Source organism: Cyclopterus lumpus, chromosome 16 (genome assembly GCF_009769545.1).
Source record: "Cyclopterus lumpus isolate fCycLum1 chromosome 16, fCycLum1.pri, whole genome shotgun sequence".
NCBI lineage: Eukaryota > Metazoa > Chordata > Actinopteri > Perciformes > Cyclopteridae > Cyclopterus > Cyclopterus lumpus.
Genome location: NC_046981.1, coordinates 9,068,126 through 9,094,253, shown reverse-complemented (window position 1 = coordinate 9,094,253; position 26,128 = coordinate 9,068,126). Strand labels below are relative to the sequence as shown.

At 38.7% G+C, this 26,128-nt stretch overlaps 3 protein-coding genes across 6 annotated transcripts; all 3 read left to right on the top strand.

Moving 5' to 3' along the window:
• Nucleotides 1-6,777: 6,777 nt before the first annotated feature.
• malsu1 (mitochondrial assembly of ribosomal large subunit 1) lies at nt 6,778-9,097 on the top strand. The gene is made up of 4 exons (XM_034554285.1): nt 6,778-7,200; nt 8,155-8,330; nt 8,421-8,502; nt 8,629-9,097. The coding sequence occupies exons 1-4, from the start codon at nt 6,909-6,911 to the stop codon at nt 8,781-8,783; spliced, it is 705 nt and encodes a 234-aa protein (XP_034410176.1). The 5' UTR covers nt 6,778-6,908; the 3' UTR covers nt 8,784-9,097.
• Nucleotides 9,098-13,776: 4,679 nt separating this feature from the next.
• Nucleotides 13,777-14,521, top strand: LOC117745758 (peptide YY-like). The gene is made up of 3 exons (XM_034554287.1): nt 13,777-13,952; nt 14,035-14,124; nt 14,497-14,521. Exons 1-3 carry the CDS (start codon nt 13,789-13,791, stop codon nt 14,519-14,521), a joined length of 279 nt encoding a protein of 92 aa, XP_034410178.1. The 5' UTR covers nt 13,777-13,788.
• A 1,600-nt stretch (nt 14,522-16,121) lies between these two features.
• On the top strand, nt 16,122-25,370 carry mpp6a (membrane protein, palmitoylated 6a (MAGUK p55 subfamily member 6)). Of its 4 annotated transcripts, XM_034553457.1 has the most exons (15): nt 16,318-16,476; nt 16,620-16,857; nt 17,939-18,023; nt 18,490-18,614; nt 19,326-19,444; nt 20,672-20,824; nt 21,464-21,613; nt 21,839-22,066; nt 22,731-22,862; nt 23,043-23,145; nt 23,285-23,350; nt 23,458-23,619; nt 23,712-23,914; nt 23,995-24,123; nt 24,240-25,370. In XM_034553457.1, the coding sequence occupies exons 4-15, from the start codon at nt 18,584-18,586 to the stop codon at nt 24,414-24,416; spliced, it is 1,653 nt and encodes a 550-aa protein (XP_034409348.1). In that variant the 5' UTR covers nt 16,318-16,476; nt 16,620-16,857; nt 17,939-18,023; nt 18,490-18,583; the 3' UTR covers nt 24,417-25,370. The 4 variants fall into 4 exon arrangements, with proteins under 4 accessions (XP_034409345.1, XP_034409349.1, XP_034409348.1 ...); XM_034553454.1 differs by lacking the exons at nt 16,318-16,476; nt 16,620-16,857 and adding an exon at nt 16,122-16,302; XM_034553455.1 differs by having other exon boundaries at nt 16,318-16,857.
• Nucleotides 25,371-26,128: the final 758 nt, after the last annotated feature.

Here is a 26,128-nt window from a genome sequence, read left to right as displayed (position 1 = left end):
GGTGGCTGGGGCGTGGTTAGGCTCAGCTGCGGAGGGGTGTGGGGGAGTGATTCAGGGAACAATGTGCCAGGGAGAGGCCTAATTGGCCTCAGCTGAAGGGAATCAAGGCCAGAGTGACTCTTCCTTATATATGGTGCAGGTGGAGGCACGAGAGAGGAGAGAGCAGAGGAACAGTCTGCAACCAAAATAAAGGATATTCCGAAATATGCACTAAGTGTGCTCATTCCTTGGTGCTGGGGAGGGGGGACCTGCATGTGACAGCCAGGAGCTTGTTACAAAAACCACATTCCATTCTCTCTGCATGTGTGTGTTGGTGCGATGAGCATCTGCAGTCAACAACTCACTATTATTACACTCTCATATACATCCAGTAACAGAGATCCATTACATAATTCACAATCATGGTGGTACAACAAGGTATTATACTGAATGCATTTCTTTAATGAGCATGTTTAATGAGCTGAGTTATAAGATTTGTATAGAAACTCTACAAAAGCAAAAAGGAAAGTGGATGATGAACACAGACTGTTTACTTCAAGTAAAAAACGCACAGCGCAGCTTCAGGAATAACTCTCAACTCAGCAAAGTATTTTTTTTATAAGGCCAAGAAAATGAGGAAGACCATGCTGCAGTTGAGGCAAGTTATGTGTTGAGTGAGTTAATCGCCAAAGCATGAAAGTCGTTCACCAAAGGGCAGTTTCTGAAGGATTGCATGTTGTTGATATTCTGTGTCCAGAAAATAGTCATCTGCAGGCAGAAGTTGAAGAAAATTAGAAAATCCTGACTAAGAAGAACCAGAGCTTGATTGCTTTAGAGGCCCACCTCGAATCTCTGAAGGGAATAAGGAGACTCGGAATATTCGCGTTTAACAGTGCGGGAACGTGACTTGTGAAATAAGAGAATGTCACAAAGCCAACAGGGACAATTGAAGACAGTTTTTAAAAACCAGCTCAGATTCAGAGTAACAGCTGTCCTGGAGGACTGTCGAATCCAAATGGACAACTGCTAGTGCAGACGGATGGAGGAACTGTCGTGGTAGTGAAATCAAGACTTGAGACAAGCAAATTAAAATCAGTCAATGAACATTTATTCAATCCTAACAGGAGTATTATGTCCAGCAGTTAAACATGCATGGACCTGAATCTAGCTAAAAATAGCAAAGAAAAAGGGCGCCTAGCAGAGTGCCCACTTAGCCTATATCGTCCTTAAGGGCATTTTTGATTGGTCGACTATATGGCGGCTCTGGTTTAGACTTCCTGAGAGCCTCATTGGAGCACAGGACGCTCACGGATTATCTGGCCTCCAGGTGGCGTAGCAGATCAGTGTGTGTGTATGTTGTGCAATCTTATGTGCGAAGCGGGGGCATAGTCTCTGTGTTTCAGGGGGGTCAGTTAGCAGGTGTTCTTTATCTGATACGATGTGCAGACAGTTCGTCAACACAGGCATCGCTCCTTCAAGCTGCCTCCTGCTATCTAGCTGAGTTCTCATGAGAACTGTGTGGGGCAGAGTCTATGCAAGTTATGTTTGTGTGCTTATTTCTAAACAGTGTATCAAGGTCTATTATGTGCCATGTGACTATCTAACCAGTGTTTCAAGGCCTTATTATGGTGCCGGGGTTCTAACTAACTGGCGTGTCAAGGCCTTCTTATGTGCCGGGTGTCTATTCTACGTTTCTAGGTATTTCATTCTCAACAGAACCCTATGAGAAATCGAACAGAGAAAATCTCAGCAACCCATTGCAGTGCTATGTGGTCGCCATAGGTCCCTGTGCCATGCTATCCAAGTATGCATCCAAGTCCTTCCTTTCATCATAGTGTGACAATTTAATAACAGTAGCACACTAAAATGTACTCAAAACAGGAGAGTAACTGGATTAAATTGATTGAACGTTAGATATAACCTTTGAAAATAACCATTGACATAGAAGGGGTCCTCTTAAATAAAAATAAATATGTTTTATATAACCTTTTAAGGATCTGCTGTAAAAGAATATTATGAATATCATTTTTTTTTTTTTAGCTGACTTTGATTTTCTCAAAAACCTTAGAGTAAAATCTCATGAAAATCATCATTGACATAGCAGAGGTCCCCCTGACAATCCAGTGTCATTTTCATACACATTTTTAAGGAAATGCCTTAAAAAAAATTAAAATATTAGAATATTATGAATATCATTATTTCTTCTTAGCTGACTTTAACTTTAATTTCTTTCATAAACCGTACAGTAAAATCTCATGAATATAATCATGAACATAGTGGAGGTCCTCCTGAATGACAATCCAGTGTCATTTTAATATACACTTTTAAGAAACTGCTTTAAAGAAATATAAAATATTAGAAAATTATGAATATCATTATTTCTTTTCAGCTGACTTTGATTTCCTCAAATACTGTACAGTAGAATGTCATTAAAATCACCATGGACATAGTAGAGGCCCTCCTGAATAACAATCCATTGTCATTTTAATATACACTTGTAAGGATCTGCTTTAAAAATATATATATATATATTAGAATATTATGAATATCATTATTTCTTCTTAGCTGGCTTTAACTTTAATTTTCTCAAAAACCGTATAGTAAAATCTCATGAATATAATCATGGACATAGCAGAGGTCCTCCTGCATGACATTCCAGTGTCATTTTCATATACACTTTTAAGGATCTGCTTTTTAAAAAAATCAAATATTAGAATATTATGAATATCATTATTTCTTCTTAGCTGACTTTGACTTTGATAATTATCTGGAATATGAAGCCCTTTGTACAACGTGACATCGCTACTTGTTTTTTGACTTGCCCAAAGTGAAGATATCTTTTTTCGGCTGATAATTCAGGTCTGGGGGCAGTAGTGTTGGAGGTATCAGACACCTTGGATTAATCACCAATTTACAGACAAACATTTTTTATGAAGGATTCGGTGAACAGATTTGAAGCCCTCTGAGGCTAATTTGTAATTTGTGATTCTGGGATGTACAAAAAAACATGACTTGCCCAAAGTGAAGATATCTTTTTTCGGCTGATAATTCAGGTCTGGGGGCAGTAGTGTTGGAGGTATCAGACACCTTGGATTAATCACCAATTTACAGACAAACATTTTTTATGAAGGATTCGGTGAACAGATTTAAAGACCTCTGAGGCAAATTTGTGATTCTGGGATATACAAAAAGACATGAATTGAATCTAAATTATGATTTTATTATGTCTATTCATAAATGGCACGGTGGTGCAGAGGTTATCTCTGGATGAATTTTCTCTAGCTGAGGTGAGTGAATGATGACCTCTCGCCTAATGTGAACTGTGATAGTTCATATTGAATGATAATAAATCATAATGTAAACTTTTATTTATCCCCGTGGGGAAATTCTTCTCTGCATTTGACCCATCCTTGGTTATTAAGGAGCAGTGGGCTGCAGTGAAGTGCCTTGTGAGCAGCTGGGGGTTCAGTGTCTTGCTCAAGGACACTTTGACATGCAACTATGGGGAAAGCGGGGATCGAACCATGTACCTTGTGGTTGCGGGACTCATCCCCATGAGCTACAGCCAACCTCTCGCCTAATGTGAACTGTGATAGTTCATATTGAGTGAGCGGTAAAGAGAACACAATTAGGATTTTCTGAATGCTTTCCATTGGTCATGGCTGTGTCTGGAGCCGGTCCTGGGCCCTGCCCCGTCTTGCCCCTGCTTCTCTCCTCCTGCCCCTTGGCCCTGACCTGGGCCTGGCCTCCTGCCTTCTTGGCTGTGCCTCCTGCCTCATTGGCCCTGCCTCCTGATAATATAAATGCTTATATATTGTTATAATGTTATGCTTTTGTCAGATTACTCAAGTTCAGAATAACACATAGCAGGTGAAATTTGGTCTGGGAATGTCCGGGTGTCTGCTTCTCAATAATAGATAGCCTCATACCACAACACTCACGCATGTTATCAGAATAGTTTCATCAGAAAAATGGACTGGCCTTGCAGGGCTCACTCCTCTGCACATACCAGCACACTTAAATAATACACGTCACTTTAACTTAAACATTACATAAACTTTATAATCGCACTTTATCTTATACTGTACATTTTACATTTTATTCCATGTCTCGTCTGCACTTTGTTGATTGTTTATTTGTTGTCTACTGTTGTTGCTTGTTGTTTGTTATGTCTGACGTCCTATGTCGCACCACCCACCACGCTAAGTTCATGGTAGGTGTAAATCTACTTGTTTATTAAAAGTTTCTGATTCTGATCTACCAGAACGAGAGAAGTTGTTGGCTGAATTCTTCCGAAGGCTCTATCAGGCATCCAATTTTGACACACGCTTTCACTCCTTCCATGGCCCTTCTGATGTATGAAGATAGATTTGTGCAAATATTTTTGATTTGCAGCAACAAATTATAGTTTCATAGGCAAAACTAACAATTAATTCACTTACAAACAAGAAATGTGCTCTCAAAATCTATTTTTTTGCGTAATAAAGACACAAATCTACCTTCATACTGATCCCCTTCCTCTCTACCTCCTTCTGTTTACATGGATCGTGGTCCATGCCTACTACTCATTATTCATAATTTATGTCATATTCATTGCATGTGTTGTAACATTGTTCATTCTGTACACATGACATTGCTTCTGTCCATCCGGAGAGAGGGATCCTCCTCTGTTCTCCTGAAGGTTTTTTCCCTGGTTTCCATGTGAAAGGTTTTTTTCTGTTTTTTGGGGAGTTTTTCCTGATCCGATATGAGGTCCTGGGACAGGGATGTTGTATGTGTACAGTAAAGCAGGCTAATTTCTGAAGCTAATTTGTGATTCTGAGCTATACAGAAAATTAATTCATTGAATTTAAGAAAAAAACAACAAAAAAACAAATACAAACTTGGAAGAGGAATTGAATTTGTCAAATGAACTTTTCTTTTGTTGATTATTCTAAAAACATTTAAATTTAATAATTTACAAACTATTACCACAGTCTGTAGCGTTAATTAAAGTCATGTTCTCACTCGTACACGTCCAGGCCCGACTTTTATGTATTGTAGAGTTGTAATAGTTTTTATCTTTACTTGTATATAAATAATGTCTATGTTTAAATGAATACATAAGAAATATATGATAATTAATAAGGGATATTATGAAGAATGTATTAGGAAAACATAGAAGAAAGTCACTGTATGTTTATTATAGCTGTAAGATGATTCAAGTATTAATGAAATGTATTGATCATGGGATGTGTAGTTAAAATTGAGGTTTCTCTTGAATATCGTAAAAAAACAGCTGTTTCCTGGCGGAAATATTTTTGTTGCGCAGACCGGAAGTGGGAAAGCTAGCGGAAGTAGGGGAACTATTTCAGCGTGGGATTGTTTACTTTATTGAAGCCTCGCCTCCCGTGAAGCGATTAGTCGGTAGCATGTAGTGTTGTTAAAATGTAGTTGCATGCTACCGAAACTAACCAATGGAGGGGCCGTACGCCCAATCGCTCAAAGAGTATTTAACCCACCGAAACCTTTGTGCGTGGTCGAGACCGACAGCTAACTAGTTAGCAGAGTAGCTGCTTATAGCCCGTGGCCTCTTGGACAGGTGGACGCACCTCGAACGAGGACCATATATGTTGTTGATCATCTTTATCATTAAATACTATTTATTATACATCATTGGATTTTTGACTTTCTCTCCGCTCGAGTCGCCCAAGGTTTTTTTTTACTTTGAAGCACAGATTGTGAAAAGAAAACTGCCAACCACGAGGAAACTTCAACACTTTCCACCGAAGAAGCCTGCAAACATCTGCAGCTCTAAGCATCTTAAAACGATGTTAAAACCGGTGTTGAGTAACAATTGTTCTAACAGACAAAACGCTTTGGATGCACATTAGTACAGAAAGCAAAATTACTTAACATCGTCAAATCTCACAGTTCCACTGCCAGCAATATAACTGTGGATACTTCCTGATGTAACTGTAAACTACGCATGATTAAAAAAGAACAAGCATAGAGGGGGTACGTTTAATGTGCATGCAATACAGACACACATTGACAGATACCACATGTATATCCAGGTTGTTATAGATGCATCAAAGAGTTTAGTGGTAAAGTAGGAGTAGCATTTATTGTTCCAGAATTGAATATCAAAATAGTAAAATGATCACGGAGGGATTATCAGTGTACACATTGGAAATGCTGGCAACAATGTTAGCACTACAATGGATAGAGGACACAAGACCATTGAGGGCAATCATTTGTTCAGACTCCAGTTCATCATTAGCCAGCTTACAGAACCGTCATTCAGACAGTAGACCGGACATCCTTAAAACATTACACAGGAAAGGTGGCAGAAGCAATGGGAGGAGGACAGAAAAGGGCGATGGTTTTACCGAGTTCAGAGGAAAGTGGGAGAAATAGATGTCTAGGACGGAACAGGAGAGAGGAAACAGTCATATCAAGACTTTGGACACACTGGGCTTAAAAGTACATGATACAGGCACATGTGACTATTGTGGACAAGAGCAAACAGTGCAACATGGTGTTGTACACTATCAGAAATATGGGAAAGAAAGAAGACACCTAATTAGAAACCTTGGGAAGGAAAAGGTACAGTTTAATACAACATATATTCTGCAAAAGAACTCAGGAAGTAAGTGCTGTCAAGTACTATTTCAGAATCTTAGAATGACTGGTATTATTGAGAGAATATGGTTTCTTTAATATTACAAGGACTGGACATCCTGCTCCACACCAGTTGGTGGCGGCAATGCATCAATGTGTTGTTTGCCAACCGCCAATAAAGCTCAAAGAAGAAGAAGGACAAGAGACATTTCCTGTTTGTAGCCTCTGATGTGCTCGTGGGGACGACAGCGCTTCTGATCAGAGACTGTTCACAAAGTTATAGAGCATCAATGCAGTGATAGTGTGACGTTGTACACGTTAAAATCATGAATGTTCTCAATCGCTCTAAGAAACTGGTATCTTCGGTGTTCAGAAGGAGCGTTTTAATGGAGCAAACAATTGTCTTTAAAGGCGTCTGTTCTTTCCCAAAAGCTCGTTGTCTCAATCTGCGTTTGACCGCAGGTGTTTCCTCTTGTCAGCACAGGTGTCGTGACACGGTGTCCACCCGTCACTTAGAAACACAGAGATGGTATTCAGGGGTGCGAGGTGAAAACAGTCTTTCAGAGTGGAGCGCTGGCATGTTCCAGGAGGCGGAGATCGACAGTGACAACAGTCAAAGTAAGTCACTAAAATGGTTATTGGACCGATGGATTAACTGATCGATCAAACTGACTACTCAGCATCTTTTTTTTTAGTTTACTAAATTACTTCATAGGAAAATGTCAACGATTAAATAATTACAGCTTATTAAATGTGCGGATGTGTTCCTTTTCCTTGATTCCTTGAGTTGATACATTTATAATTTAGGGTATTGAATTAGTATTAATTAATTAATATGTTATGATCTTATCATCTTAAATGTGATGAGTTGCTGCTTTTATTTTAACAAGTATAATAGCAAACAGATTATCTTTGTTTTTTGCACTTTTGGACAAAATAAGAATTGAATACATAATCTCAGTGTTTGGGAAACTGATGAAAAATGTAATTATTTGATTGCAAGGAACAATTTTAATTATTGATTAGTCTGCTGCTTATTTTCTTGAGTAATTTATTTATATTTTTACCTATGACATGTCCAAGTATTTTCAAAGTCCCACCACAGCCTCAGGTGATTTCTTCAAATAGCTTATTTTGTCCAACCAGCAGTCAAAAACCCAAATACATTTAGTTTGCTATCACTATAAGAAAAGCAGCATATCCTCCCATTTCAGAAGTTGAAAACAGTAAATGTGGCTTTTTATTAAATTGAAAAAATGACTTGGAATAATTAATTGATTATCAAAATAGTTGCCGATTTTAGTTTTCTGTTTGACTAATCGAATATACTTTTCAGAATTAGGAAATGTGACATGACGTGAAGACTGAAAGATAAAGCGTTTAGCCAGGAAGATGACCTGCAAATTAGTTGCAGCCTTGGTTCCTTTAGTGAATACGGTCCCTCAGTCACCCTACATTGCTTTGATCATTGTATGTGATGCCATTTCTCTGTTTCAGCACAAATGAAAAAGGATACACGGTAGCATTTACCTAATTTTGATTGTCAGACGAAATGTTTTACCCTTTCTCTAGGAACCCCTGAGACTTTCACTCTTGACGTGTTGGTATCTCTAATGCGTCAGGAAAATGCAGTGGACATCTGTGTGATTAAAGTACCAGCGCAGATCAAATATGCAGAGTACTTCATCGTTGTCAGCGGTGTATCAACAAGACACCTCCGTGCAATGGCACTTTATGCCATCAAAGTGGTAACTAATATTTGTCTTATTGTCAAAGGGTATGTATATGTGCAACCTGTGTTTGTTTTACAACTTACACAATGGATGATTTTCCTCTAGTACAAGTTTCTGAAGAAAACTGGAGCTTCGAATGTCAAGATTGAAGGGAAAGATTCTGAGGACTGGATGTGTATTGACTTTGGTATGCAAAACTGAGATCTTATCTCTTAATGTCAAGTTTTGACAAATTAAAACGCATTTAATATAAACTAATGTTTGTTGATAGAGTTGCCAGTGGCATTCACTGTCCTGCTCCTCTCTCTCTCAGGGAATATGGTTGTTCACTTCATGCTACCAGAGACCAGAGAAGTGTACGAACTGGAGAAACTCTGGACTCTCCGCACGTATGATGAGCAGCTGAAGAGCATGCCCATTGAGACGCTACCAGAAGACTTCATATATGATCTTGAAGTCACAAAGTGACAAATCATAAAAGCTGTGTGCACATTTATTACTTCTTTGTGACTTTGGATGCATCCTCCCCTATCCGAGTGAGTAGAAATAAAAGGTGCTTTTTTGTCAATTCAAATATCAAACATATTTTTGTGATTTGAATTGATTGAACAGCAATACTGTATGAATCACTTCCCCATCATATTTATTATTCATGTACCCTTTTCTTTTCACATTATTTAACCATTAAAGAGCACCAGGTGGTATTTGTATAATAACAGTGTTTATGTTTGACTGATTTTTGACATTGGTGGTTAAAAATAAATCATTTTAAAACCCTTCCAGATATTCTCTCAATATGTTCTTGTTGTGACAATGTCTTGTTTTTTAACATTTACTGCATTAGTGCATTTTAAAAATATTTATTAAACTTTTAAGTTCTCGTTACAAAGAATGGTCCCCCTTTCTCTTTTGTTGTTAAAATGATTGACCTAAAAAAATGCAGTGGAGATAAAGAATAAAGCATTGTGACAAAATATTCATATGAGAACTGAAAAGTTCTTCTGAGGCAAATGATTGACTATATGTAGTGTCTCACCTGCCATACAAGGTTCATATTTGTTTTTAGAAGAGCAAGTTTTAGGAACATGTTTTTTCCAAAGAAATGGTTTTGTGGAGTTACCAAAACAATAAACCTTTCCAGCAGATGCTTTCAACCAAATAAAATGGTCTGATTGCTCCCAACAAGAAAAGAGGTTGTTGGCCCAAGAGTTAGTCCTGATGTGCATTCACTCACTCAGCACTTACATGTGCAAAGAGATTGCTCAGTGAATTGGTAAAACAGGTAGGTTGGTCAGCACTCAAAAAGCTTCTGCAGTCTAAAACTGTAAAGTCTTCTGCATATCATCAGACTTTAGGATATCATGCTACTGGAAAAAAAATGCACTTATGAATTAGCATTTGAAAATTAAAAGGTGTGTTTCTGGGTTTCTTTCAGAAGCAGATGAGTGTTTTTGTGGAGAATCAGAGGCACATATGCTACATAAGTGAATGTGTGTGTGTGTGTGTGTGTGTGTGTACACACACACACACACACACACACACGCACACCACCATTATACCTTTTCACTTCCTAGCAAGTGACCATTCTGGTTCATTGACTTGTTTTAAGGCATGCTGGGTAAGAACATTAGCTAAATGGTTAAATGTAATGAAGCGGGAGATGCCTCCACAGAGCCTGATGGGACTTGGTGTTTTGTTCCTTGTGATTGTGTTGTTTATACTTACATGGTCTAAATAATGACTCACCAAGAGATTCTCAAATATCAGATTCCTGCTTTACCCCACCAAAACACAACTCTTTGTGGACTTGAAATATGAAATGTTTAGTCTCAAGTCAGACTGTCCCACGATTTCAAATCGGTAATCGTGGCACAGGTGATGCAATTGATTAATGACATTCATTATGTGACCTGTTTCACGAACTATTAAACAAACTGCTTTCTAGTTGATTAGCAAAATGACATAGAGGGAAAATTGAAAGTGGAAGAAAAAGATTAGTTCTGTGTTTTTGTCTCAAAAGTGGCTCTTGTGGCTGATGTTATTATTAGTCACACAGCCATGATACCCACTGTTGTGTAGCCATTAATGGTTGAAGGAGGAGACTGAGGGAGATTAGGTAGCTTTTGAAAACAACAGTTAAGTATCGGTCTTGCATTGTATATTAATCCCTGTAAAGCTTTATTTGCTGATATAATTCCATCAGTGTGTGTGTGTATGTCAACCATATGTTGCACAAAATACAGAACAAATGAATCGGAAACTATTCATTATTTCCTGGTTCAATTGACTAGGAATACTTTTCTCTTTCAAGCCCATCTACCTGTTATATTCAGTTTATTCTAGTACTGCATTTGCTGTATGAAAACAAGTAAAATACGTTCATTATTAAGTTTCATATGAGTCCTGCATGTGGGTTGGCACTTGGTTCCAGTGTTTGGTGCTCTCTCAGTGGAAGGTGTTTATGAGGAGAATAGGCTGGTGTTTTCGAGAGCACATCAACTTTATTACACACTTAAAGAGCTCTCTGAGCTTTATCCACTTGGCCCTTATTTGTCAGCGAGGTATAGGCAAACCAATGTGTATTTACCAAACCAATACCAATGTATTTAACTCAGGCATTTATTATTTACCTTTCTCCAACCAGGACATCTATTATTTCAGAAATAAATGAGATGAATGGTGACTTTTCTCTACTCCTTAAGCTGCTCGTCACTGGAGGAATAGGATAAACAATTGCCACCAGGACACATCTTATTTCAGTCTTGACAAGTTTTATTACTTGGCTCTGTAGAAGTATTTATGTTGACAGATTTGAATGGACGTCAACAACTTGGGAGTGATACTTTGATTTGTGGTTTCTATTTAAATGATTGTATTAAAATAAAACACACTTTTAGCTGAACGAAATAAGTCCACAAATCAAAGTATCGCTCCAAAATTGCTGACGTCAATACAAATCTGTCAACATAAAGACTTCTACTTCTATATTTGTAGATATACCAAAAGTGTATCTATCGTCAGAATATTTTAATAAAGTGTCGTCCAAAGTAATTTAACAAAAAGCACATTTCCAATGTATAGGTTGTAATTTCAAAGAAGAAATGAAAAGGTGCCTTTTGTTAATATTTAGTTGCACACCCTTTGGCAACGATGACTGCCTCCATATTTTTTTTGTAGCCATCAGTAAGCTTCTTCACCTGACAGCTAGTAGTTTCTCCACTCTCCCTTTGTCATTTGTTCAAGCTCTCAAAGGTTGCAGGATTCCTTTCACCAATGGTAGATTTAAGCTCTCTCTAAATATGTGCAAAAGGATTGAGATCTGGCCTTATTCCTAGCCAGTTTAAAAAACTCAATTTGTTACCTTTTAATTGCTATTGTGTGCTTTTTGATGTGCTTTGTCTTCATCATGTTGGTGAGCCCATGATCTTTGACCCAAACCAAGTTGTTTTACGCTGGGTAGCACACTTCCCTTCTCTTAATCATCCTCTGATTTCATGATTTCTTTGATACGGTCAAGGTCTCCAGTATCAGAGGCAGCAAAACAGCCCACTTTTTTACACAATTTGCACCAAACTTCTCAGCAATATTCCTCTCACCATCAAGTCCAAAAAACTTCTTAATGTTATTGTGAACTGTTGAAACAGGGATACCAAGGTCTTTGGAGATGGCCTTGTACCCTCTTGTGTTTGGGGATGATAGCACTGCTGATGCTCTCAGACAGATCCCTTGTCTTCACCATTGTGGAAAAGGAACAGGGAATAACAAGTCTGTTTTTAAGCATTAAAATCATCATTCATCGACTAAAGCATTGAAGTAATCTTTTATTGGCTAATTGAAGTCATGCGGGCACTGACAATGTAATACAAGTGAGTTCATTGTTGTTCGTTCTTTTTTAGGAGCTACTCTAACTTCATAGTTTGCTTGTATTTTTCCTGGAAAGACTGCTGTCGCTCTGGAACAGAGTTCTCGTATGACTGTCATAGGAAACGACAGCACCAATCTACTGTCAAATTTAACAAGAGTGCTCTTCAAAGAAAATAGATACAATCAAAGTAATGTTACCACTTAGGGACTGAAAGCTTTTTGTGCCCTCTATCAACCTGGAATTGGAAATCTATGGGTTTGAGCGATTTACTGCCCTTTCTTGTATGATTTGTTGCAATTTGGAACTGTGCTTCCGGCTTTGGTGAAAATGGTTTAGTTATTGTCTTGCTACAACTGTGTGTGAGTCAATAGTGTTTAAAGGGCCAGTTATGCCACCGTTTTGCATTCATGTCGATTACATGGGATGAGAGAATGCAAAATCAATAGGTTTAAAGTCATAAAATGTATTATTATTATTATTGAAATCAATCAACTGTCAATGTGATAACAAGAACTACATCTGCAATTTCTTCCGTCCGTTTCCAAACAGGATTATATATTTGAAATTGTTTATACTTAAATGAATTAATGTTTTTATTGATTTATGCAGACCATTCTGCAATTCTCTATAAACTGAAACATTATCTTTCCAAACATATTTCAACTTAATGTGAAACAACAGCCCATCATCGGCCATTTGAAGTTACACATCATTGGTTTTATTGAGACTTGTCATGCTGGCTGTGACTCTTAAGTGGACATTTTAAATTAATCGAAGTCTGTCCCCGCTTGTGCCGATACTTTGCCAACAGCAGTGAAATGTGTTGTAATAGAAGCTACTCTTTTCTTCCCTTACTATTGCATTTAATGCAGAAGCAAAAATGATTAAGGATAAAATAACTAATTTTAAATCGATTTAAATTATGTGGGCCTCTGTGAGCGCAGTTAAACTCATAGTTTGATTTGTGGTAATTTAGGAATAAATAAACTCTCAAAGCACATGTTGACTTCTGAAGTAAATTTGTAATCCAGTTTATATATATATATATATATATATATATATATATATATATATATATATATAAACATACGTATACCTCAATTCAAATAATTACATTTTTGATTAATTTAATTCTGTGACAACTTACATGTTTTGGTCTTTTCAACTTAATGTAACTAAGTATCTTCATTTGTTCACTGCCTTGACTCTCAGGCAGTACTAAACTAATGAGGGAGTAGATATGTCTCAGGAGTACTCAAAAAGTGAATGAAATGACCCGCCCTCCCTATCCGACACACACACAGTATAAAACACAGGCAATGTTGGGAATCTGAAAGAGGAGCTTTGAACAGCGAGAAAATCAACTACAGCAGAATTAGCAAGAGTTGCATTATAATGTAAGCATTTTTTGTATTTATTTCATATCTTTTAATTGAAAGACACTCTTTTCGATTGAATGTCGGTAAGATTGGATCTGGAAGCTTTCATGATGCAGTATCAATCCAACATTGAGCTTCTACTTCCGATTTTACCATTGTGGCATTGTTGAATAATATTTTTTTGTAATGTGCATTTTTACTGTGAACCAGGATTCGGTCCAGTGCTGTGATGTCGCGGAGTATTCTGGCTTTCTGTCTCTTGGCATGTATTGACTCTGGAATAAGCGCATATCCAGTCAAGCCTGCCAGTCCCCGGGAAGGCGCACCACCTGAAGAGCTCATCAAATACTATTCTGCACTAAGACACTACATAAATCTCATTACCAGACAGAGGTTAGTTCTTACATTTCTATAACATACTGTAGGTTTGAAAGAACATGTAAATAAGTACTGTTGGCTCTTTTTTTATGCATAGGTATGGGAAAAGAGAAACTCCAGATACTCTATTTGCTGATGTGTTTATGAGGGAGAGCACAGAGAGTGTTCCAGGATCAAACTACATCAGGTAAATTATGTCAAAGGGCTATTGTAATTTGTAATGTTTTTACTTATGTATTTACTTTTACTATTTTTTGTTGTCTATGATTTATGCAATATAACGTATATGATAGAATATGTGAGATGAAATACCAGAACAGTACAAACCTCCATACAATGTATAGTGTAATAACATTCAACAGCCATGCAATAAATCTATTCTTGTGAAGCTTCACTTTATGTTCACACTTTCATCTCAGAAATGCTATTGTCATAAATGTGTTAAAATGGTTTGGGATTGGAATATTATTACTGTTTTAATAGACTTTGTTTCTCTTGAATGTGGATGGGGACAGGGAACTTGAAATCATACTAAATACGTAACTTCCTTGTCTTGTAGGTATGATGTCCTGCCACTGTGGTGACGCTGTCATATTAAGGATAACTGCCACAAAGCTAGTGCAAAATCTTTAAATTACATAAAATTAACTTGTGCTGCATGGAATACACATTGTGTCATGAAACTACTTTGGTCTGTAATGTTGCCAGTGCTACATTAAAACATGGTATTGACATGTTGACCCATTGTCTCACTCTGGCTCATTTGGCTTGACAAACATCCAGCAGTACAGTAAGACCTTGCCTGTGGAGTAGTATATGTTGCAGCATGCGTGTCATTCACTGACGGAGTAACAGTGCTCTCTACTGGTCTAAACATTTGGAGAATTGTTCAATTTGGGCAAATATCTTACGCAGCAGACATGGAGTATGTCTGCTGCGTAAGTTATTTGTGGGGATAGTTAAATATAAAGTAGCTGTGACTTGAGTAAACCACCGTGTTGCATTTATTACACTTGTTATATTAAACCAGCTGAGATGTACTTCCATCTAGCCTGAAAACAGATTAACACTTTAATCCAATCAAGTGACCTGAATACATCAAAAGAGAATCAGTAACCCTGAGAGGTTGGTTAACTCTGTTATGACACCTAGTCCAAGCTTCATGGCTCTCTGTAACTATGCAAGAGCAGGCTCTCCCAAAGAAGCTTATGTGCAGCTGAAACTAGATTTAGTAAATGGGATAGTGCTTGGTGCTTCATGTTGATGGGTGGTACAAAATTAGATTATTTGAAGGAGATGTGCAGATGGAATATCTCGGGTGCCATTAATGGCGGCAAGTACAGATACAGTATATCATCTTGATGGGGTAAGTGTTTCCTCCAAGTCCAATTCATAAACATGTTGTCAGTAGACTGATAGGGTGCATTACAAAATATGTTAATACTGTTACACTACTTCACTCCACTACTGAATAGATAAAGTAACACTCTCTAAATGTCCACCTACTTTGGCACATTTTAAAATTCACAACTAGAGATTTTAAGTCCTGGAAACTGAGCAAGGAGTACTGCGGTTTGAACGTATGGTGACCAAATAGTTGTATGGAGCTGCTAACTCATATATATATATATATATATATATATATATATATATATATATATATATATATATGTATGTATGTATATATATACACATACATATATATGTATATATATACGTATATATATACACATATATATATACATATATATACATATATACACATATATATACACATATATACATATATATACACATACATATACACATATATATACACACATAAACATATATATATATATATATATATATATATATATATATATGTATGTATGTATATATACATACACATACATATATATGTATATATATATATACACATATATATATACGTATATATATATACATATATATATATATACATATATATACATATATACACATATATATACATATATACACATATATACACATACATATACACATATATATACACATATATATATACACACATAAACATATATATATATATATATATATATATATATCTACACACACTCTTATTTGTTGAAGGTAACGTTCCCAGTACATTATATGGGTGGGTTGTGCAGCATTTCAATGGGCTAGTTAGAAGTAACTTGAACGGCATATGTCATGAGCACATCACTGTCTGTGCTGAGGAGCTGAGGGAAGGGCGCAGACAGGCACGCTGGAAATTCACCAGCAAGTTAACTAACGTGACTACTGCGCAAGTTCTCTGCGAATCTGCCAACTGGGAAATGGAGATACACGTGCGCGAGTGACTGGGTGCTACTGGTTAACTTAGGTAACGTATCATTCATTTTTTTTTTCCCCAGACACTCGCATACCGTGAACTCACCATTCACGGGACCCTCTGGTTTCGAACTCCAGCTAACGTTAGCTCGCGAGGCTCAGCCACACGATGTCACGGTTAGCTCCTAGCGTTAGCTGGTGACTCGCGCTGCTCGACAAGGACACGGTGAGCCGCTAAGTTAAATAGGGCTTTTTCGCTGGCTTGGTTGTTAACACGCCTGCGTGTGTCACTCTGATGCTTCACGTGAGAGCGCGCGTTGGTGTTTGCTATGAATCGTTAGCATCGCTAACGTGCCTCCTCCAACACAGGAGCTACAAATTAGCAGCAACTTGGTCCGGGACGGACACCACTGTCGTGACAACAACTAGGACACGCCAGCCTGTTATCTGTGGTTCAACACATGGCAAACGACATCGGATCGTTGTGCGTTTACGCCAACATGATAATGTGTAGCTGAGTTACTCCACGTAGGAAGTGGTTACACGTGCCACCGTTGCTTCCCTGCAGCCATCACGTTCCTTGAAGGCTGACTGGTTCAGTTCCACTGTAAGTTACTTTGGTGCCCTTCCGTGACATGGGAGCAGCCTCACTATTTGTGATCTGTTTCCAGGAGCTCATATAGTTCAGGTCCCATCTGGCTGCTCCTCCATTCATCAGGACTGGATCCTAACTTATGAAAACTGAATGAGCTCAGAGTGTGTGACTGTAACGTAGTACAGCAAGCGATATACTTTAATGAGGTGTATCTTTTTTTGAGTTCTCACAAACTCTAATTATACAGTATTCGTCGTAAACAGATAGTATACTGTAAGTTGTGTCCTATATCATTACATATTTATTTAACTCGTAACATAAACACATTTAATACAGATCCCGTAGATTTTAGAATGGTCACCAAGATAAATACTGATACAGATATTTTACAGTTAGTAAATCAATAATATATTTGTCTAGTTCTCCATATATTTTTTTCTTCTTCGGGAAATGGGTGTCGTCAAAAGAATGGTTTAATGTGCTATTAGTGTATTTTAATACCCTCAGCAGTAATACATGGATACAGTTAGTTCAGTGACTACATTTTGTATCCTGTTTACGGTTTTATGGGTTCTCCAAAATGTTTATGGTTATCAACAAGTCTGATTTAAACGTGTTTAGCATGTGCCAGGCACAGTGGTGGCTTTCGTTTCCACCCTAAGTGAATAACTATAGACCACTAAGAACAACAACTACTAAAACAATCTTAATAGTAATTCAGTGAAATAGGCTATATATGTGTCTCATAAAATGAAAGGCTTATTTTAGTTACATTGTATCTTCTTTAATCTGCAGAAGACAAGTCGCTCTCCCAGTCTCACTTTTTTTCTGAGCTGCTCTTTGTCCGAGTTGGTGGTAGGCAATGAGTCTCTCTAAACAGATATAGGTCATGTGATTAACTTAGCCAATCACAGTGGCTGCATTTACAATACTACTAAATGAACAGAATACGTTTTGGCAATGAAGGCAACCTCTGGGTAGAAGGAACCTTATGAGCTGCTTTTATCAACTAGGTGTTTTTTTAGGTTGTCTTCGACAATTTTACCATATAAGAAGATTAATGGGATTTTTTTTTTTAACATTTTCTCTTCAGTCCGGAGTTACCAGATGAGTGTGTTATAGAAAACGTGGGGCTCCGTGTCGGAGTGCTGCATTGATGATTTGAACACAGTTTGTAGGTGAGTTTGTGTCTGTCTTGTTTACGTTTGGCTTTGGATGATTATCTGCCCTTTTTTGCTGACATTGTATATATGGAGTAAAGTTTTGTGTTGTATTTATGATATCTATTCAGTGAAATGGGACCTATGTTCAGAAAGCACACTCACTCTGTTTGTAGGTCTTGTTTGCACAGAGTCCACAGAGGCCTCCCTCTGTGGCTGACACAACCATTAGTCAGAATGGAGGAGACTCATCCTTTGTCACTCAATGACCCTCTTTGTCATTCCCTCAATTCATTATAGCTCTCTCTGCTAACATACACGTGAAACATACAAACTAGTTATCTGTTTCATGCATCCGTGCTGTATCTGAATTTGTTCAACCACAACACATGTTAGTAAATGTCCGTTAAGCTTGATTGATTTCATGATGGTCTTGGCATACTGTCTACTGACCTGTAGGTGTTTTTCCCCCAACCTTCTTCAGCCCTCCAGTTGCCTTGGTTTCTGTAGGCAGGCAGTTGGGCGGCTTTCAACCGTGTTAAGAGAGTTTTGCCGTCCTGAGCTGAGAAATATTAAACATGATTGTGGCCAATGCAAAGTCTGGCAAAGGTAAGCTGTCAATACAAAGTTTAAAGACAAAGTCGTAACTAATCTTTTGCAAAGAACTGTTGTGTGATGGTGTGTGCACAATTTGACATTTCATTACCATTTGAATGGTACTCTGCCCACTGCCCAGAGATGGTTGTGTGGGTGTGTTTGCAGCTGACTGAACTTTTCCCATTTGTCCCTCTGTGACATACAATAATCAGACATAACAAAAGAAAGATTGTCACATGATGTACTTGTAGAATGTTTCAGCTCATATAAGGACTGCATTTCTGTCTACTGTTTCAATCTTAAATTAATATGAATGGACTGCTTATTCTCAAGAAACAAACAAAACAGGATGCATAACAACCCCTTCAAATGGAAATGTCATAATTGGGAAGTACATAAATGTAATTTCTATTCATGTTCTTGAAATTATGAGATCTGTTAGTAGAACAATTCCTTTGTGACTCTGCATGCTTGTTTCTGCTGCAGTGAAAATATAGGACGATCTCTGTATTGGCCCATTGATAGACTGTTCACTATTGGTCTGGCCTTGTAAGCTCTTATTATAGACACATTTTTTTCATTGGCTCAGAATTTATTTATTAACTTAACTGTCTGTGAGCTTTGTCACTAATTTATCGGGCTGTATTCACAAAGCGGTAACTCTCATTCTAACAAATAAAAGTACGAGTGTGTTTGGCATTAACCCAATTGTTTTCCCTTCAGCCATGCAGCAGGTACTGGACAACCTGAAATACCTGCCATCAGGCTCAGGAGCCAACGATATTGATCTCATATTCCTCAAAGGCATCATGGAGAGCCCCATTGTGCGCTCCCTCGCAAAGGTAAAACCACACACACGCACACATAATCTCATTTGCTCAACATGAAGCTCTAGCTATAGTTTAGAAGTGGAGCAAATGCCATTGTGAGCTTGGGGAAATGAAAATGTAATAAGTTTCCCATGATGCCACATGTGCATGATGACGACTGCTTCATGACAATGTATCCTATGAGGCTCAATAACATATTCTTACTAGAAAGGCATTGGGCAAATGCTTATTTTTGTGGGCTGGAGGGGAAATAGTTCAAGCCAACCTCTCTCTCTAAAACATACGTACATGGTGTTTTAACAAGTGTATGCACAGCATCTTGTAATGGGTTACCCTGTGACTTTAACTAATCTCGCCGTGTGCTCACTGTTGTGGTCTCGAGGTTTAAATTACTTGGAAGGAAATGTTTCCTGGCCAGTATAACTATGCTTGCCTTTTAGAAGAGAGAAACCATTATGAGCTTTGCATATTGACCTAAAAAGGACATATCCTCATTTTCAGGTTCATACTTGTATTTTGGTTTTCTACTTGAACATGTTTAGATGCTGCAATGTTGACATTACATTGAACTGTTACATTCCCTTTTGTCTTCTGTGTATCACAGGAATAGTTTGATATTGCAGCCATTCATGTTTTGCATAAAATCACAAGAATGTGGCATTTTGATGGTGTCCACTTCTATAATTTGACAGTTTGTAGATTCAAGAACAGCAACATTTACAATATAATGTTTTGTCAGTGAAGGATTAACCATATGATCTCTTTTTCCCTGTGTTAGAAATGTAAGCCGTTAAATTCTTATTAGTAGCACCATGGGTTCTCAACCGAGTTCCCATAAATCAATGTGGAGATACAAAATTACCATGAAAGACCCTTTGTGAACCCTGTCGGGTGTCCATCTGATCTACCCCTATGCCATCGGTCTGCTCACTGAGTGTAACTAGTGGAGTAGTTCAATGTGAAATGCTTTTCATTTTATCTTTGAACGAATGAAATTCCGGTCAGTGGGATGACAAGCAACGTAGTATAAGGAAACAAGTTTTACACGAAATGAATAGGTTGGGTGGACAACAATGTTGTGCCAGTAAACGTTTTGTTTTTAAAAAAGTCAAAACATTAGTAATTTTGTAAAGACCGTAAAAAAACCAAACTCATGACAAAGTTGATGAACTTAAAGTTCCTAACATAGGAATATATGCTCAAAAATACCAACCAAAATGTGTGTGTGTGTGTGTGTAGGCCCATGAGCGTCTGGAAGAAGTAACGTTAAAAGCTGTGCGGGATGATAATGTTCAGCTGGTCACAGAGATCATGGATTCCCTCAACAACCTGCCAGAAAACGATCCTACCGCTGCTGAGCTTGTCAAAATCCTTCAGGCGCCGCACTTTAAGGTATCTTTGACCTCATTCCTCTTGTCCACAACTTTTAATGGGGGACTACTGGACCAGATAATTGTCGAGTGAACGATCTAGCTTGTGTTCTACTTGTGTGGGAGTGGATGTCGGAGCATGTTACACCAACCAACTGGTTACTATTCTCTGAAGTGGTAGCAGTTCTGCTTCCTTGTCGCCCTTTATATTCTCAATCACTTACAAGCTGTGGCATGGGAGGGTGGGGGTGTATTCCTTGGGCCAATAGCAGGCTGAGTTATGTGGGTAAAGTCGTAGGGAGAAGACTATCTAACTCTATGTTGTGGCTGCTAGGGTAAGAACCAGACTGTTTTATCTTCTCAATTTGATCAATTAGTCGATGCAATCATAAGATTTTTAAAAACATTTTTTTACAAATGCATGTTGTTAGAACCTGCTGAACCTGCTGCCACCGTGACCCAACCCCGGATAAGCGGGTGATAATGGATGGATGACAGAGTTTTGTATTTTGGTGCATGAACCACACCTTAGTGCTGATTGTTGTCTTAGTGAACAAAAGATGTAAATGTACTTGAGGAAATCGTAAAGTACAGATATTGTGAACCTTGCTTTTATTACTGTCTGTACTTCCCTCTCCTGTTCTTCTTTTTTCTGCCTCAGTCTTTGATAGAGGCTCATGATAAAGTGGCTGCAAAGTGCTATGAAATGCCCCACACTGCAGTGAACAGCAACGCCTTGTTGACGAGTTCACTCATGCCAGCTGATGCTGTCAGAATGATTGGCATCCAGAAGAAAGCCGGGGAACCACTGGTAAGTTAGCCAGGCATTTACATCGACCACGGCTCTGTAGAGGCAACGTGTTAACGCTTTTATTCATGTCCTCTTTTATTGACCATCTGCTGAATAGTCTGACTTAGTTTCACATAGTAACTCGCCATAAGTTCCTTCTTTCACAGCAACCAGACAGACTATGCCATAAAATAGACCTCCGGCACGATTTCTGAATGAATGTATGATACTAAATGTCTCTTTTAGGGGGTGACGTTCCGTGTGGACCAGGGAGAGATGGTGATTGCACGGATCCTGCACGGCAGCTCGATTGACAGACAGGGCATGCTGCACACAGGAGACATAATCCGCGAGGTGAATGGTCGTGCGGTCGGTCAGAGTCCCCATGAACTCCAGGAGCTCTTGGGGGACTGCAGTGGGAGCATCACACTCAAGGTGCTGCCCAGCTACAGAGACACGCCGGCACCTCCACAGGTGGGTGAGGAATAAGGAGGCTGCATTTGATGTTTTTCCTGCCCAGTGATTCACCTGTGGGATACTAGAAATCTGAATTGAATACTATTTTTTTTTAATGAACTCTTTCCAACTAGATTGATATCTTGAAAGCAGTGTGTTAAGTTTATCAGAATACAGCATGTGTTTGTGGAAGTGGAAGTCCTGCTTTGCCAAGTGTACAAGCCAAACTACCTTTCAGGGATTGGGGGAGCGCTGCCTGTCCTGGGTGATCTCAGAATGTCAGGCTTCTGAAAATTGAGCCCAGTGAGGGTCTATTAATAACACTCCTCACACCATCTGGGACACACACCCTCTACTCACTGGAGTAGCGCCTCCTTTTCTTACAGTAACATGTATGTACATGCAACAGCTGACACCGAGGAGCAGTGTGCAGGGTTATGTCAGCCACTGACCTTTGTGCCAGGGAGGATTTAGTTATGTGCTTGTTGGGTTTCACTTGTGGTAAAGGTTGTGAATAGGAAGGCTAATTGAATAATATTCAGACATAAACAAATTGTTTTATTAACATTAAACAGCTATGTTTAATGTTAATAAACACTACTTAAATAGGTATTTATGGTGTTGCTCAATCGTGTATGTGTTTGCTCTCTGTATGATATCTTGTTAACACCCTATGTTGTAGGTTTATCTGAAGCCTCACTTCAACTATAATCCGGCCACAGACAACTTGATTCCCTGTAAAGAGGCAGGGCTGGCCTTTTCCAAGGGAGACATTCTGCATGTAGTCAACAAGGAGGACCCCAACTGGTGGCAGGTGAGAAGACCAGAGCTGCACATCTAATTAGAAGTGAGGTGGAATTTACTTTGGAAAGCTGCAAGACGCTGCCAGAGATGAGGAGGAGGAGGAGAAGAAGTTGGTGACAGATACTTAGACATTGTATCTTTTACTATGTGAAATAATTAATCTCTCTTAACTGCTCCGATTTCTGATTAGGCACGCAAAGTTGTTGGTGGAGCGACTGGTCTCATCCCCAGTCAGTTCTTGGAGGAGAAGAGGAAAGCTTTTGTGAAAAGAGACTGGGATACTTCTGGCACAGGTTAGTTCAAATCATGTTCTCTTGCAAGCCAACTCATTCACACCATGCTTCTTTCTCTTATTAAGTTATGATGGTCAGAAAAGACTTGGCTGTAGCACCACCATGTGGTGATCTAATACTTTCTTTAAATTGACCTCAGGGATGATATGTGGAACTGCGAAGAAAAAGAAGAAAAAAATGATGTACCTCACGTCAAAGAATGCAGGTGTGCATCACCACTGGATCTTATTTTTGTACTTGCACGCAATGTTGTGAAAAGATTGCATAGAGAACGTTATGGTACTCATCCAGCCTGTGAATTGCCTTGAACAGAGTTTGACCGTTATGAGCTGCAGATCTATGAGGAAGTAGCCAAGATGCCAGCGTTTCAGAGGAAAACGCTGGTTCTGATTGGAGCCCAGGGAGTTGGGAGGCGGAGCCTGAAGAACAGGCTTATCGTCATGAACCCTCTGCGATATGGAACCACTGTACCCTGTGAGTGGGTGAGACGGGCAGCAGAGGTAGTTGAATTGTCTGCAACTAGATTTGCTGTACATGTAACACGTCTCCTCGCCGTCTATCTCCAGTCACGTCACGACATCCGAGGGAAGAGGAGAGAGACGGCCAGAACTACTGCTTTGTGACTCGAGAAGTGATGGAGAAGGACATCAAGGAGAACCGTTATCTGGAGCATGGCGAGTATGATGCCAACCTTTATGGCACCAAGATCGACTCCATCCATGAAGTGGTGGATGCAGGCCGTACCTGCATCCTGGATGTCAACCCTCAGGTTAGTCAAAGGCTCACGCTTTGAATGTGTAGATCTGTTTCCCCTAAATCTTTGGTTGTGACATTATATTTTCTGCCCAGGCCCTGAAAGTGTTGAAAACTGCTGAGTTTATGCCATTTGTGGTGTTTATTGCTGCTCCCGAACTGGATACGCTAAGAGCTATGCACAAAGCGGTGATAGATGCTGGACTTACCACCAAACTACTCACGGTATGTTCTTAAGATCATGTGAGGTTTTTAAATACTTATGATGAACCTTTCAGGGGTTATTACTAATGAAATAGTCGTTTCATCATCTTAATGGGCTGAATCTCTCTCGGTATCAGGAGACCGATTTGAAGAAGACTGTGGACGAGAGTGCCAGGATCCGTCGGGCATATAGCCACTACTTTGACCTGACTATTGTCAATGACAACCTGGACAAGGCCTTTGACAAGCTGCAAGAGGTGGTAGAGCGATTATTCATAGAGCCCCAGTGGGTTCCAGTCAGCTGGGTCTACTGATGCTTTACAACCTACTGGACAGACAGAGCTGCTAGGCTTGGGATGAAAGGGGAGACTTTAAGGGACGGAGAATTAAACTGCACCCACGGACGCATCAGGCCTGTGTGAATATAGGTCTTGCACACAGCTGTATCGGAGTCACCTTGATCTGAACTGCCAGATTCCTTTTCAGCTCTCTATGCAACTCCCAATGCACAGGAAGTGTACTTATTTATTGTCATTTTTTATTATTTTTTATGAATCCTTTCTATTCATGTGGATTGGGAGAACATACTGGCCCGTGTCAAAATATTTTAAAAGCAAATGTCATTTTTTTTTTGTCATTTCCTGTTTTAATTCTTATGCTCTGCATGTAAAATAGGTATTTATTTTGCGAAAAACGAGGATCTTGCTCATTGAAAAGAACGATACCTCAGTGCTACAGTTTACAGTGCATATGTCTCCAGTACATCATCTCATTTGGTCACTACAAACCTGTCATTCATGTAGAATAGTATCATATTTTTGACACCTTTCTTCTTCCTCAAGGCTGCATTTATGCTCTGCTGTCGCTGCAGTTCAAACTCATACATGGAAAATGTCATGCGAGTCAATGTTTTCTTTTGTACAGATGAAAAATGTATTCTGTAGTGTTTACCCATTAATTCTCTTTCACTCAAGCACAACAGATTACATTAATTATGTTGATTGTTTGTCAGGATATTTAGATCATGTAAGTATTTCTGACTGTTAGACCCGTCGATATGGTGCTGTCTTTGTTTAAAAGAAACTTTCCACAGAACTCTTGAACAGGGTACTTCAATCTCAGTGAATCATCCCTTTGATGTGATATTACTAAAACTTAACTGTTTTAAATAAAGTTCCTATTTACTTAAATAAAAGGTATATTTTACAAGAATTCAGAAAAGATGTATTTTCAGATGTCAAATAAATAACAGGTGTTTTCTAATGATCCACTTTTGTTTTGCTCTTTTAACGGAATTACTTGACAAACGTGAGTGTTCACAAACAGAAGATATTTAACGATCTGAGGTGGCGTGTTTGTCCCAAGTATGTTTATGGCAAGAGGCAAGGTTTGAGTGATCAAAGGTCATTGTGACCACACAACACTTCTAGGCCATAACCTATATGGTAATTATTACGATTTCACACAACGGTTGAAGATAAAATAATGACGGGCATGGAAACCTGAAACCTGATGTTTTGTATGGTGGAGGCATATGGCAGCGAGGCGGTAATAAGAACCTATTGTATTTGTAGGAATAATTATTTTTCTCCAAGATGAATTGCCTTTTTGGAGGCTTTATCATCCTCAAAAACTCACCAAAGTTCACATGCATATCAGGACTGAAAAGGCTAGTTTGTTTTGCACAATGAAGATCAACAGATAAAAAGGTGTGCGCATATAGCCATGATCTGTTTGGAGACCAATAACAAGGAAAGCTTAACTTAGATATTTTTTTTAAACAACCAACATCACAATGTTTTTATTTACTTAAATCAATTTGCAGTCAAAGGGGAAACCACAGATGGGTTTAAAGGGTTATAGTGGGATTTGCAGTGTGCCCCATTCACTTTAATAGAACTGACACCAAGTCTGGCACACTGACATCATTACCCTTCCTCTTTTATATATTCCTTGTCCTATATCAGGAATTAACAGACACCCCACAGCCAATCAGAACTTAGTATTCACCTAGACCATGGTATTT

Bases quoted from the DNA above. Each gene is read 5' to 3' on its own strand.
- malsu1 (XM_034554285.1), top strand. From the start codon at position 6,909: ATGAATGTTCTCAATCGCTCTAAGAAACTGGTATCTTCGGTGTTCAGA. The intron at 7,201-8,154 runs GTAAGTCACTAA...CCCTTTCTCTAG, and splicing joins CGACAGTGACAACAGTCAAA to GAACCCCTGAGACTTTCACT. The intron at 8,503-8,628 runs GTATGCAAAACT...TCTCTCTCTCAG, and splicing joins CTGGATGTGTATTGACTTTG to GGAATATGGTTGTTCACTTC.
- mpp6a (XM_034553454.1), top strand. From the start codon at position 18,584: ATGATTGTGGCCAATGCAAAGTCTGGCAAAG. The intron at 22,863-23,042 runs GTGAGAAGACCA...ATTTCTGATTAG, and splicing joins AGGACCCCAACTGGTGGCAG to GCACGCAAAGTTGTTGGTGG. The intron at 23,915-23,994 runs GTTAGTCAAAGG...TTTTCTGCCCAG, and splicing joins TCCTGGATGTCAACCCTCAG to GCCCTGAAAGTGTTGAAAAC.
- LOC117745758 (XM_034554287.1), top strand. From the start codon at position 13,789: ATGTCGCGGAGTATTCTGGCTTTCTGTCTCTTGGCATGTATTGACTCT. The intron at 13,953-14,034 runs GTTAGTTCTTAC...TTTTATGCATAG, and splicing joins AATCTCATTACCAGACAGAG to GTATGGGAAAAGAGAAACTC. The intron at 14,125-14,496 runs GTAAATTATGTC...CTTGTCTTGTAG, and splicing joins CCAGGATCAAACTACATCAG to GTATGATGTCCTGCCACTGT.